Below are 13,156 nucleotides of genomic sequence, written 5' to 3'. Positions count from 1 at the left end.
GGGCTCTATATACAGAGGAGATCTTATTGTTTTTTAGGCAGGATGACACTAGTAACATGGGGGAAAACTCAGAAAGTTTCAAACACACCACTGGTAGAAACAAATGTCTCAATGGCAGTACCCCAGTACAGAGGTATGGGGATGATGGAATGAGAAATACAGAATGCGTTTCGGTGCTGTCCTATCTTAGCTTTGTGCTTTTTCTAACTATTCAATCTCTGAACCTGAGTTTCTCACTCTGTAAAGTGAGTCTGCTTTGCTTTCCTTCCCAGGGCCACTGCCACTGCGCTGCAGAGAGGGAGTGAACAGGACAGCACTTTGTCAACAGCAAAGCATCAAGCAGGCCGAGTCCCCATTCTCGTTATCCTGATGAATGTTCTTTCTTTTTAGCCAGACTCCGTACTTACATTCACATAACTCGCATTAATATAATCTTCATTTCCCTGCAATGATACCCGGGTGGTGTCATCTGTGAGAGAGAAAAAGTTACTGATTATTCTCAGAGTTATTTTATCATACCAAGTAAACAAGGGTTCAGTTCCCAGCCCCATCTGCAGCTCTCATCTCATTAGCATAAACACCATTCCCCAGCTGTTCAGTCTGAAATGGCTGCAATAAAGATGGTGGTGTTTACAGACACACTGAAAACCGTTCCAGAATACCAGACAATCTGTTTTAAAAAAGGCAAACATTATCTCAGTGCAGGGGCAAAGGAGGCCTTCAGACCAGTACTCACAAGGCAGCACATCTTTATATCGGTTTTTGTCCAAATTTTGAGGCAGCTTTGCAAATGTGATGGCCAAACCTGGCTTCTTTCTGTAGAGTTGCTATATGACAAATAGAGAAGAAAAATCAAAACAAAACAAAACAAAAATCATTGGAAAAAACAGCTATGAAGGTATGAAAGCAGGACTTAACCACAAAGGTTATCATGCACTGCACCAAAATCTTAACATTATAAAGTGATATGTTACATATTAAAAGAAACTCTTCCCAATAAGAAATTCGACAGTTAGAGGAGAAACCAACCAAACTGTTCAATAATTCCTTTTTAAATTTTGAGCATCTTTCGGGGGAAAGAAGTTGGAGGTAAGGTCTGAGTCACAGGTAACAGATCTGGTAAGTAAAGCCTTATCTTTATGACAATTATCTGACAAATGTTAAAAGTATGTGGAGGGGCAAAATAGAATTGACTCATCTAAATTAGTCTAAAACCCCATTTCTCCAATTCAATGAAATGAACCACAGCCTTTGCTTAAGAGCAAGAACACTTCATTCATCATTTTGGAAGTACATATCCAGAGTAAAACATTTACCTCAATACATAGTCAACTTCAATGGAAGAGGTGTTTCCACATACACTTGAAAAATTCAAATGGAATGATCTTTGCATGTCTGCAAGCACACGTTAGACACACACTGACTTGACCTGCTTTTCACTACAGCTCTGTGGGAGGAATTACTAGTCTGCTTAGTTTATAAGTGACAGTCAGAGGTTAAATGCTTTGCCCAAGATCACAAACATGAGGACAAACTCAATGCTTGTGTTTTCTTTTCTATAAAGATGTTTCCCCACTTTGACAATGATTTGCTGAGTCCTTTTCACCTGCGGTTATTATTAGCTCTCTGGGAATTTAAAAACAACTTTTTTTTAATGGAGCAAATGATTTTTTGGGGGGGCAGAAAATGTGGGAAATTCCAACTAATACAAAGAAAGAATTATCAGCAATTTTACAACTCTGAGATGACCTTTTCACATATTTTCTCTGTGTATACCATGCATGGATATAAATGTATGTTAAGCATGTATGCAGACATCTATAATACATGTATACACCACATTCTTAAAAACAAAAAATGAGATTAACTACATATTGGCATTTTTCATACTACATTCAGTGGAAACCAAGTGTCTTAAAATAAAGAACACGAGGGTTAATCTTGGTTGTCAAGTGGACTGAAATGAGAGATGCCCAGGAGATTAGTAAAGCACACCTCTGGGTGTATTGGAGAGGGGATTTCCAGAGATGATTAACAAGGGGGGAAGACCTGCCCTGAATGTGGGCGGTACCATACAAAAGGTTGGAGGCTCGATGGAATGAAAGGGGAAGAAGGAGAAATGCTAGCACAGGCATTCTCTCTCTGCTTCCTGGCTGCCATAAAGGGGAGCAGCTCTGTTCCTGCATGCTCTTCCGTCACGATGTTCTGTGTCTGTCTCACCACAGGCCCAGAAAAAATGGAGTCACCTAACCATGGACTAACCTCTGAAGTCATGAGCCAAAATAAATCCTTCTTCCCTTTAAACTGTTTCTCTCAGATATTTGTCACAGCAATGAAAAGCTAACACAGTATTCCTTAGAAAAAGTTTTGAAGTCATGGGTTAGGGTGTGGCTCAGGCGGTAGAGTTCCTGCCTAGGAAGTGTAGGGGCCTGAGTTCAAATCCCAGTACCATTAAAAAAACCAAAAATTTTTTTTGAAAATATTTATCTTATGTTCTATAAATTTCCAACAAGATGAGTCCTAAAATGCATGAATTTATTTAATTCTGATCATCTAAGCATTTCTCGAGCTAATTTAGACCTGATGACCTCAGCATCTCACAAGAAGAGTCAGGGAAACACTCCATAATGTCTCCGAATTATTATGTCATGCCTTTTTCTCATGTCACTAGGCGTTCTCCACACATGATTTTTTAATGGCTCAATAATCTACTTTTCTATAATTTATCTTAATTTTTACTTTACTTTTTCAGTAGGTTGTTTTCACCTTTCTACATGACTAAGAACAGAATTATGGCACTGGAGCACATTTTTAAGACTCTGATACACATAACCAACTTGCCCTACAGGCATGTAGGTCGGTTAGTTCACTGAACTGTAGTCAACATCCTCAACTAAGATATCTTTGTTTTGAATAGGTAGGCTGAACATTATTCCTCCCCCTCATATTTTTGTGAACTGTATTGTTTTATAAACCAGCTTCTATTGTTTTTTCTTTCTCTTTTTTTTTTGCAATACTGGGCCTTCACCTTGAGCCACTCCACCAACCCTTTTTTGTGAAGGATTTTCTCAAGATAGGGTCTCACAAACTATTTGCCCTGATTGGCTTTGAACTGTGAACCTTCTGATCTCTGCCTCCAAAATAGCTAGGATTACAGGTGTGAGCCACCTGTAATTGTTTTATTAAACAAATTGCACAGAACTCACCAGAAGAGAATTAACATAGTGATTTGGGGTCATAAGAGTAGTGTTATAACTTATACATGTACCAAATGTTTTGAATTTCCAAATTCTCCAAGAGCTCAGCTACTGATCTAATCATACATACAGTTCAATGCATAATAGTGAAGTAGCCCTGAGTGATTTCTAAACACCTGCAGACTTTCACAGGTTGACTGCGTCCTGTGAGTAAACTGATGATTTACTGGAGGTTCTGGTCAGACTCTGGCAGAGGACATGAGACCAGTCACATTTATCTACGTGGCATTTTGGTTCTAATTGATTAATGACAGGGAGGTGAAATACAATTAAGTGAATATAAACCAGCAAATCTAACCTGGAGGTAAGAAGACACTGTTTTTAAATAATAGAAATATAAACGTAATCAAACTGAGAAGGTTTGGCAGACAAACATAGATCTCGCAAAAGGCTTTAATTATCATAAGACTTTAAGTGCATCTCATTGGTAATGATCTGTTATAGTGTGATCTGTGAAGTATTGAAATAAAAATGCATTTAAAAGTACTATGGTTGTTTTAAAAAAATTTTAAATGTGCACACTCTGGGTATATATCCAACAGAAATAAATAATGATTCATGTCGGGGAAGTTTATCTACTGCAAAACATTTATTTACAGAAAACCAGAAACAGCCTGAACATTCTTCAAGAAGGATGTACTGGTTAAATTATGGCACGGTCATATGCAAAATTCTGCACAAATAATCGAGACAGTGGGAGAGACTAAAAATGTACAGGTGTAGAAGGCTTCATTCATCTGCTCCTAAGCAAAAAGTGCATGTTATCAGATTACACACAACTGTGACCCTTTAATGTAACAGAAGCTCTCACACAGGGTATAGGCTGTGTACAAGCACAATCCTGTGTGTGCACATGTGTGTGTGGTAAATGTGTATCCTTGTGCATGAGTGCTGGATCAACTGTGAAAGAACACACACCAAATTGTTATTTACAGAAGAAATACTGTGGAAAAACTGAATGGGGTGGGAGTCAGGAGACACAGTTTTACTTTGGCTATATCTGAATTACTTGAATTATGACAATGAGAATGATTATAAAACTTAAATGAAGTGAGAAAAGGAAATGCAAAAGAAATCTATTTGTAAAATTAACACAAAATTTTCAAAGAAAGCTGGGTGAACAAATCAAAGTTCAGGTTGGCTTGGCCTTTGGAAGGTCTGACAACACATTTATGTTTGTGTCTGCTTTGTGAAGGCTGATGTTGAGCAGGGAAACAGGCTCTCCACTTCCTGTGCTGCCTGCACCCTTCCTCTCTTCTCCAGACCCTGCAGGTTGCCTGGTTGGGTAAGTGTGAAACCCCTGCTCTCAGACGAGCAGAGTGCAAAGGGATGGAAACAGGGATGTCATTTCTTTCTGGAAGGGGCAGGGATGGAGGAGAATGAATTAAGGCTTTATGGTATCGGCCAGAATTTGAGACAAAGCTTTTTAAACAAACAAAGAAAGAAAGAAACAAACAAAAAAGCCACCTATTCACTGGAAAAACACAATTTGCTTTGCTTATTCCCAGGCTGCAGGGTTGTGAGGCACAGAGGACCTCTCAGTCGCACATCCCCTAAATTCTGTCCTCAAATGGAAACAAAAAGAGGGCTGAGAGTCAGGGTCACAGGGAGGGAGGATTATAAAACCACTTGGTTTTATGAAAAGCTATTAATTTTTTTTGTCTTAAAAAGCATTGTTCACATCTTGGAAGAACACAGAACAAGAAGCTCAAGACTAAGGGTAAATTATTAGAAGCTTGGTTGAGAGGGGCTGCTAAGGAACAGTGGTATTTAAATTACTAAATCAGTATTTCAGCTCTGGCCTCAAGGGCTAACTGTGAGCTGAGGAGCTGGTGCAGTTCAGATATGCAACTGCTCCAACCAGAGGCTGTGGCCAGGTGCAGCACAGCAAAGAAAGTGCCTTGGATGACATCAGCAGAGAAAGCTTTGAACCCAAGCAGAAAAGGCAAGAAAAAAGGGATGGAAGGAGGGTGTGGGAAGAAAGTAGAGGGCCTATGGGTAAGGAACGAGCCAAGCACAGAAACAGAATCCTTTTCCTGTCCTCACCAGTGTCTGCTTCCTATATCAACCACTCAACTGTTACCGTCAGGGAGGCAGGAATTGTGTTTATTTTGTTCATCACCATAAACCTGCAGGCCAGCATTAAACTTGGCACACAGTAGGTTAAAAAAAAAAAAAAAGAACTGCAGAGTGAGCTGGGCACAGTGGCTCACACCTATTTTCTCAACTACTCAAGAGGCAGGGAGCAGAGACTGGGAGGATGCTGGCTTGAGGCCAGCCCAGGCAAACAACAAGACTCCCCCCATCTTTTCAATAAGACATGGTGGCATGCACCCATCATCCCAGCTACATGGGAGGTATAGGTAGGAGGCTCATGGTTTGAGGCTGGCCCCCGGCAAAAGTGAAAGACACTATCTGAAAAAATAACAAACAAAAAAAGGCAAGGGAACGGCTCAAGAAGGAGAGCTCCTGCCTAGCAAGTGCAAAGCCCTGAGTTCAAACCCCAGTACTGCCAAACAAAGCGGAGAAGAGATGGTAAGGTCTGTTGTATGAATGGGATGCCAATCTCATGAATGAAGTGAGACAAGAGGTAGCAATTTCAGCTTCTTAGACTTGGTGCCATATTATGAAGCTAAGGTGGACTCATTTTCACAAAGGCTCCAAGAGGTTGTTTTCCTAGTGGTACTTGATAGACATTAACAATCCTACACTCATGTCACCCACACTAGGGACAATCCTCTTTTTTTTTGTACCTGACCCAGCTGGAGGGCACCAGATACTATCTAGAAGACACCTGGGGCCTCTATCTACCCACACAAAGCTGTGCTGCACTGAAAGAGTTTTAATTTTGGGACCTTCAATGGTACTGCTTGCAATGCAGTCACAGATGCACATTCTACCTTTGCATCCTAACAAGTACCCTTGCAGGATTCCTTTCACAGACAGATACATGAGGTGGAACCCCTGTCCTCCTAAGGGGCGTGTGGCACTGGGAAGGTACAGGCTGCATATAGGATCATTTCAAGGATCTCAGTGTGTTTTGTGTATCCCAGACACATTACATTGATAGTTTTTCCTTTTTTAAAGACAGAAACAAAACTATTCGGAAAACTTTTTTTGTTTTTTTGAGACACAGTCTTGCTCTATAGCCTAAGTTGGGCTGGGACTTGTGATCCTCCTGCCTCAGCCTCCAGAGTGCTTGGATACAGGCTCATGCCACCACACCAAGATGAAAACTATTTTTTAGATGCATTCTTTTAGGGATAGGTTCTAAAATTGAAGGTACTAATTTCAATGTGTCAACTTAGACTTCTGCAGTTTTCAGCTATCTCTGCCCTTCCAGATACAACTTTTGTAATTATCTTAGGAGCCAATGAGTCACTTGTTTTGACACTAATGGATAGTTCCTATAATGGCTATGTAGGAGTCAGTCAAGGAAGAACAGGGGTCAGAGAAGAAAGGATGGTTTCTGGTTTTGATAAAGACAGACAATGTAGAAGAGGGCTAGGGGCAGGTGTGATGGATATGACCCTTGAGGGTTTCTTGTGGTCACTACCCTAGTCCACCAATCCAGAGAAGGGGGAACTCCCTTGCAGTGGTCCTCATTTTCTAGCAAATATATTCTACATTTCTCCCAAGAGGTTGTAACTAACAGTGGGCAAGAAGGCAAAGCTGCATGGACCTGCTCACTCGATGGGCATGCGTGACACAAGGCTCTTTTCTTCACTGGGAAGCTGGTTCCTTAAATAAAGGGTGACTTAGCATCACCACTGAGCTTCCATCCAGGAAATTCTAAAGCAAATGCATATCCTTTCCTTTCCTTAAATGGGAGCCTCAACTCAGAGGAAGCATGGAATAAGTCACAAGCTATTCTCAGGAGGGAACAAACCTGTGGCTGAACCAATGAAAGCCTCAATGGTGGAGAGCATCCTGGAATTGGCAATGGATTTGCATCCAATGTGAATCTGTTCTGTCATATGGGAGAAAGAGGAAAACTCTATTGTGGCTGAACAAAGTCTGGCATTTGGGCAGTTTGTGGCCAATCACAAATGCTACAAAATGTGTCAGTGTCACTATAGAGGGCAGGGCTGCCTTGCAGGCTGGGTGGAAGAGCTGGCTCTCACCTGGCAATGGTGAGCTGCTACCATTAACAGTCTAGTCCACTAGACTGTCTGCACATATGTATTTTGAGCCAGGCTCTTGCTTTGTTGGCCAGGCTGCTCTCAAACTCCTGGGCTCAAGAGATCCTCCTGTCTCAGCCTCCTGAATAGCTGGAACTAGGGTGTGCACTGCCATACCAGGCTGCATTTTATTTTTAACACAGATTCTAATTTCAAGCTCTATCCCTGACAAGGTATGTGATACTAGACAAGTCCCTTAGCCTCTCTGAGCCTCACTTTCTCCATTTCTAAAAGAGTGACCTTGGGGCCAGGGTGTGTGGCTCAGTGGTAGAGTACATGTATGACGGAGGCCCTGGGTTACATCCCCAGTACATATGTATGTACACACACACACATGCATGCATGCATGCACACACACTGCTGGGGACCTGCCCCTTCTTCCTGCTTCTCTCTATAGAGCACACCCCTCAATGGCCCACCTGCCAATGGCATTAGAAAGGGGAAGAGGAGCTGGAACAGCCAGGATTCTGGAGTCAGACAGTCCAGTGTTCTAAGACCAGGGTCACATGACTACTCCTTGTGCAGGCTGGGAGTTCTTTAGATTCTTGGAGCCTCTCTTTGCCTCTAAGTAATAACAGTGGTTACTTTTTATGGTGGTGTCATGTGCTTCAGACAATTCATTAAGTATTTATCTTATCTACCTCTTACAATCAACTCATGAAATACTCAACTTATGGATGGGGGTGAGTCATAGGTTAATGGATAGAAATAAAGGGCAAAGGCAGGATGTAAAGTCTGTCTGGCTCCATGTGGCTAGACAGCCTCCCGGTCTTTCTAGCTCTGACGTGTACTACTCTAATAACAACCCTCACAGGCTGCCGGAATCTCAGAGTTTCCAAAGGTCTCTAGATAGTGGTTAAGAGAACAAGCTCTTGCGTTAGCCTGCCTGGGCTCCAATCAGGCTATGCCATTGATGGTGAGCACCTGGGGGAGGTCACTTAATTTGTGTGAGACAGTTCCTTCCTGTCCACATCATGTCAGGAGAATTATGCGAGCTGATGCCCTTTAAATTCCTAGGCGAACAGTAGGTGCTCACTAAAGGCTCTCTTGCCTGTTATCTTCCTGTTTGGCCTGGTCTCCACAGGACTCCTGCTTGAGTGGGTGTCCCAGGCGTGGGTGACTTCACCCTCTGTTTTAGCAGTGATATTCACAGTATGCTCCAGGTAGCCAAAGAGTCCTTGTGGGGCCGCAGGGACATCTGAAGAGTCTGGGCTCTCAGGATCTCATCACAGAGCAGATCTGCTTTTATCTGCTTAGTATTTAAGTTTGCAAATGTCATTATCTTAAAAGAGGAGTTTCCTAGTTATCTGCTAGGAAACGTATAGAATAAAGGAAAGGAATGCGTACATACTAAAACTGAGGCCTGAACTATGTACATTTTCCATTTCCTATGCAATCCTCCAATGATATATAACCTCTGAGGATAAGACTTGGGACTGGCAGCAGTGGGATCGTGGTCCTGGTACAATTTTCACTTTCTTATCCTCTGAGCAACTTGTGCATTAAAACCTCAGGTGACCTTCTTAAAAATACCAATATCTGGTAACTGTGGGCTAGGCTCCAGCTAACAAGTTCCCCAGATGCTTTCCAAACTAGTGGGCAGGAGTCCCCTTTGAGAAACATAGTACGGGGTAGTGCAGGCACTTCTCTCTAAAGTTTTTTAAAAACTTCTTTCAAGGAAAATCTCCTGGGGTTGGGATAGAGTCTCTCAGACATAAAAAACACATCTGAGTTGAGCCACTGGAGTCCAGCACACTGTGGAAGACCAGGCTTTGAGTGTGCTTCAAGGAGAGCCTACAGTGCCTCCTTGTGGACGATCTGAGCAACTGGAACAGCTCTTGCTAGGTGGAAGGCTTTGCTCACCTGGAGACATCTCCCAGGACTCCTTGCTGTGCCATCCACCCCAGGTAGGCCTGTTTCCTTGTACTAACTGATACCCTATGAGCTTGGTCTCGTTGGCTATCAGGCTGTGACCTTCCTAGACTACCTTCCCCTCCACAAGTAATCTTATCCACCCTTTACCAACCCTACCTCTCACTCCAGAGAGCCTCCGGAGCCTTCTCACCCCCAGTTGCTACGGAACATACTATTTTTTGGTGAGACTGGGGTTTGAATTCAGGGCTTTACATCTGTTAAAAAAAAAAAAAAGGTTCTCTACCACTTGAGCCACACCTCCAGTCTGTTTTTCTCTGGTTATTTTGCAGATGGGGGGGTCTCCTGAACTATTTGCCCAAGCTAGTCTTGAACCTCAATCCTCCCAGTCTCAGCCTCCTGAGTAGCTAGGCTTATAGGTATGAGCTATTGGTACCTAGCTCAGAACATACTTTTTGAATAATAAAACCTTGCCCTATTTTGTTTGGTCTTTAGCTATTTCTGGGATTCATGACATATTCCTAATCCTTGTGGCCAGAAACTCCTTCCCTGTCCCTCATGTTCTAGATTCAGTGTCAGGCACACTGCCCCCGCCCCCACCCTGCCCCACGCCAGTCCACATTGTCCCCAACACCAAAGAAGACAAAACTCATAGTCTGCAACTAGATTTAAAGTTCTTCCTCATTTCAATTATTTGAGAATGTTTATGTTACTATCTTTTACCCAATTTCATTCCCATAAGAAACAAACTTATTGTTGGTTAATTTTTATCTGTCAGGTGGTTAATGAAAAGTTTACAATCCCCTATTGATTTTGAGTGGAGGCGGCATCAATTACCTTTGCCCTTTTCACTTGTGGGTTTTAGCTTCCTACTGCTGTTCAGCACACCTTGCTCTACTGTATTTCACACGCTCTGTCCTACGCCACTGTCAAAAAAACCTTCCTCTCACTCAAAGCTTTTTGCTTGGCATTCCTTTCTTTCTGACATTCATATTACTCATGCTTTCCTGAATCACAGCAGTCACGTACATTTGACCAACTTCTTCAGCTTCTGTGTCTTTTACCTTTCTGTAGTTTTCTAATACATGATGCATTGCTGATTTGTGTGCCTGAATCCTATCTGAGACTTGCAACCCCTCACTTATGAACCCAGACTGTTTGCTGTTTGATGCTGTTAACTATGATCTAGTCTCTTATTGGATGGTTTTATGCAAGTTGTGCTCTCTTTTTTGCTCTTACTGAGTGAACTAGTCTGCTTTTTTCTACCTTTAAGTACGTTCTATTTTCATCTGGTTAGTGATCAGTAAAACTGACTAAAAAACTGAGGTCTCCTTGGGACCTCTTTGGTTATGTAAAAGGCCAGTGGGGGACACCTTTGTTAATATAGGTCTCATGTATGATAGGTACCTCCTGGGGAGGATGGGGTCTGACTTTGGTTTCTGAGGTTCTAAGGGTCTGGAAGTGCCAGATGCAGTGTTCTCAGGGGATGACCAGTTGCTTCTGAATTCTGAGTACAGTTGGGGGTTGAGAGCTGGCTGTCATTATCCCTTGGGTGGCTCGCCCCCTCTGCCTCTCCACTTCCTTCCACCGTGGAGGTTTGAGCTTTTGTGTTGGCAGCTAAACAGGCTCAGACTCCCTCCTCCTCACTTTCTTACACGTCTCTCCATGACTACCAAACACTACTAGAGGAAGAGGGTGAGATGGAGTTCAGTAATGGGTGGCAGTCCTGGTCCCCTGATTGCTGCTTGGATGCTCTGAGCCTGAAGGCACAGCCCCTTACTGTGCCCCTGTTATCCTTTGAGGAGCACAGGTCTCACCTGGAGGTTCTTACAGCAACTCTGCTGCCTGAGGTTTATGAGCCACACAGTCACCATAGCTGCAGAGACGAGGGCTTATATCACTGCTTTGCCCTCCACTGCTCAGTGGCACCAGGTGACCAAAAGGCCTGGGAACCTCTTACCTCAAACTGGATCAGCACTGTCCCACTTTCAAGGCCTTTCTTCAGCAGGTCCATGGATCCTTCCAAATTGTCCCCGCCCTCCGGACACATGGGGAAAATGGCCTCTGGGAAAAGCTGGTTCAGTTCATCTTCTGATTTGATCTCAGCAAATGAGTGGACAGCTGGAAGAGACAAGATGGACTGTGCCTGGCTCATCACTCTGGCTTATCAGTGTCCCTCAAAACATGACCGGAGACACCTGGATGTGGGTAGTTTACAACATCTCGTTAAATGATTAAGCACACAGTAATCATTTTCACCAGAGACCCTACTTGTAGCTGAATGATTCAATGTGTGCTAATTGTATAAAGAGACACAGTAATCTTTCTGGTTAGTTTTAAATTATGGTGTTCAGCACTCACAGGCTTTGGGCCAAAAGGTGAGGGACTGAGAGGAACATTTTGAAGGTATATTTTCTCTTTGCTCTCTCTGACCTTGTTATTTTTCTACCCAAACCACATCCTCTCCCTTCCCAGGTCCTTTTCCTTTACTCCCTGAAAATGGGCATCTTTCCAGGCATGGGGGGAGGTCCTGAGCTCTCCTTGTCACACCACCATTCTCAAGACACTGGTTTGTAATTCAAGGCCACGTGGATACCTCTAGTCCTCACATGAGCCAGCTGTGCTTCAAGTCCAAATTATCCCTTCATGTCAAACTCAAGACAGGAAGGGAACCAACCTAAGCCCCTCGCCTTCCCCACCCTGCACAACACTTTTAACTCAGTTGGCTGTATCTACTTTATCTTCCTTTTCCCAAATTGGAAACTTTGGGATAATTTCTGAATTTTCCTTTTCCACTCAGAAAACGAAGACACTCCCTTACTCAAAAGCTTTCAAAAGCTCCCTTCAAGATAGCAGTTCTACATAGTTGAACTGAATCCTGTTTTGTTTTTGTCTTTTTCTCCCCATCACAAATTTCCATCTGCTGGACTCTCAGGGCAAGTCATTTGTCTAAAGTTACTGAGCCTGTCAGGGCAGGACACAGGAATTAGTTCATATGTGATTATAAAGAACACATTCTTGTCGCTGACCACAGCAGCTCAGCCCTTCTTGTACCATCTGATTTCTGTCATATCTGCAACACCCTGTGCTAATGTTGGTTTATTTTTTCCTTAAGTCAATTCACATTTTTTATTTCCATGTTTATGTTAAAAATAAACTTATCCTCATAGTTCTTAGAAAATTGGTGGCCTTGCCTTTTTAGTTCTAGCAGTCTATCTATTCACATGGTTTTCTTCACCTCCAACAGGCACCAGCCCCTGGCCATGGCTGGTGCAGGCCTGGGATGCCCAGTGCACCACAGGGCCATCTGTGTAAGGGACTCCTGCTACTAGCACTGATTCCTTCGGCCCCTATCATCAGGTAGCCTAACCAGTCACAAAGCAGCGGGATGATTGCCTTCACCTCCTTGTGACCTGGTTCCTCCAATCCCCCATCTGGAGATGAGAATACTTGTCTTCTGGAAGCTCCACAAAGGGGACAGGCTGTGAGGCAGTCAGCACCTACCCTTACTGTTAAGCACCTACTGTGTGCCGAGCATGCTGCTGGGACTTGTGGGGACAGGGAGGAGGGAGCCAGACAGATGCCCTAAGGCCTCAAGGAGGAGGTGGGGCCAGCACTGGCCCTGGCTGGCTCTGGGCTGGCAGGAGCAGAGTGGGACATGTGGCTGCATCTAGGTGTGAGGCCAGGGTAGAGACATGGGGGTCAGGGTTCTGCATTCACCCTCAGTATTTAATGCTGTTCATGAAGACTCTTACTTTATAAAGACGACAAAAGTAATTGTAATGGCACTCAATGGAGGCCTTAAATACCTACTGCCCCCCAGGCGACATCCAAGGCACTTAGCAA

The 13,156-nt window shown here is 43.4% G+C and overlaps 1 protein-coding gene across 14 annotated transcripts in view; it reads right to left on the bottom strand.

Annotated features, from left to right (window-relative positions):
- Positions 1 to 13,156, bottom strand: part of Ptpn3 (protein tyrosine phosphatase non-receptor type 3) — a 140,068-nt gene that overhangs the window by 11,070 nt on the left and 115,842 nt on the right. For all 14 annotated transcript variants that reach the window (XM_074051295.1, XM_074051296.1, XM_074051301.1 and 11 more), the window contains 3 exons: positions 11,271 to 11,431; positions 737 to 827; positions 408 to 469 (listed from right to left, as the gene is read on the bottom strand). In XM_074051295.1, the coding sequence (XP_073907396.1) occupies positions 408 to 469; positions 737 to 827; positions 11,271 to 11,431 (314 nt within the window). The remainder of the gene's footprint in view (positions 1 to 407; positions 470 to 736; positions 828 to 11,270; positions 11,432 to 13,156) is intronic.

Source organism: Castor canadensis, chromosome 13, assembly GCF_047511655.1.
Source record: "Castor canadensis chromosome 13, mCasCan1.hap1v2, whole genome shotgun sequence".
Classification (NCBI taxonomy): Eukaryota; Metazoa; Chordata; class Mammalia; order Rodentia; family Castoridae; genus Castor; species Castor canadensis.
Note: the sequence above shows the minus strand (reverse complement) of the source record. Positions and strands in the feature narration are given on the sequence as shown.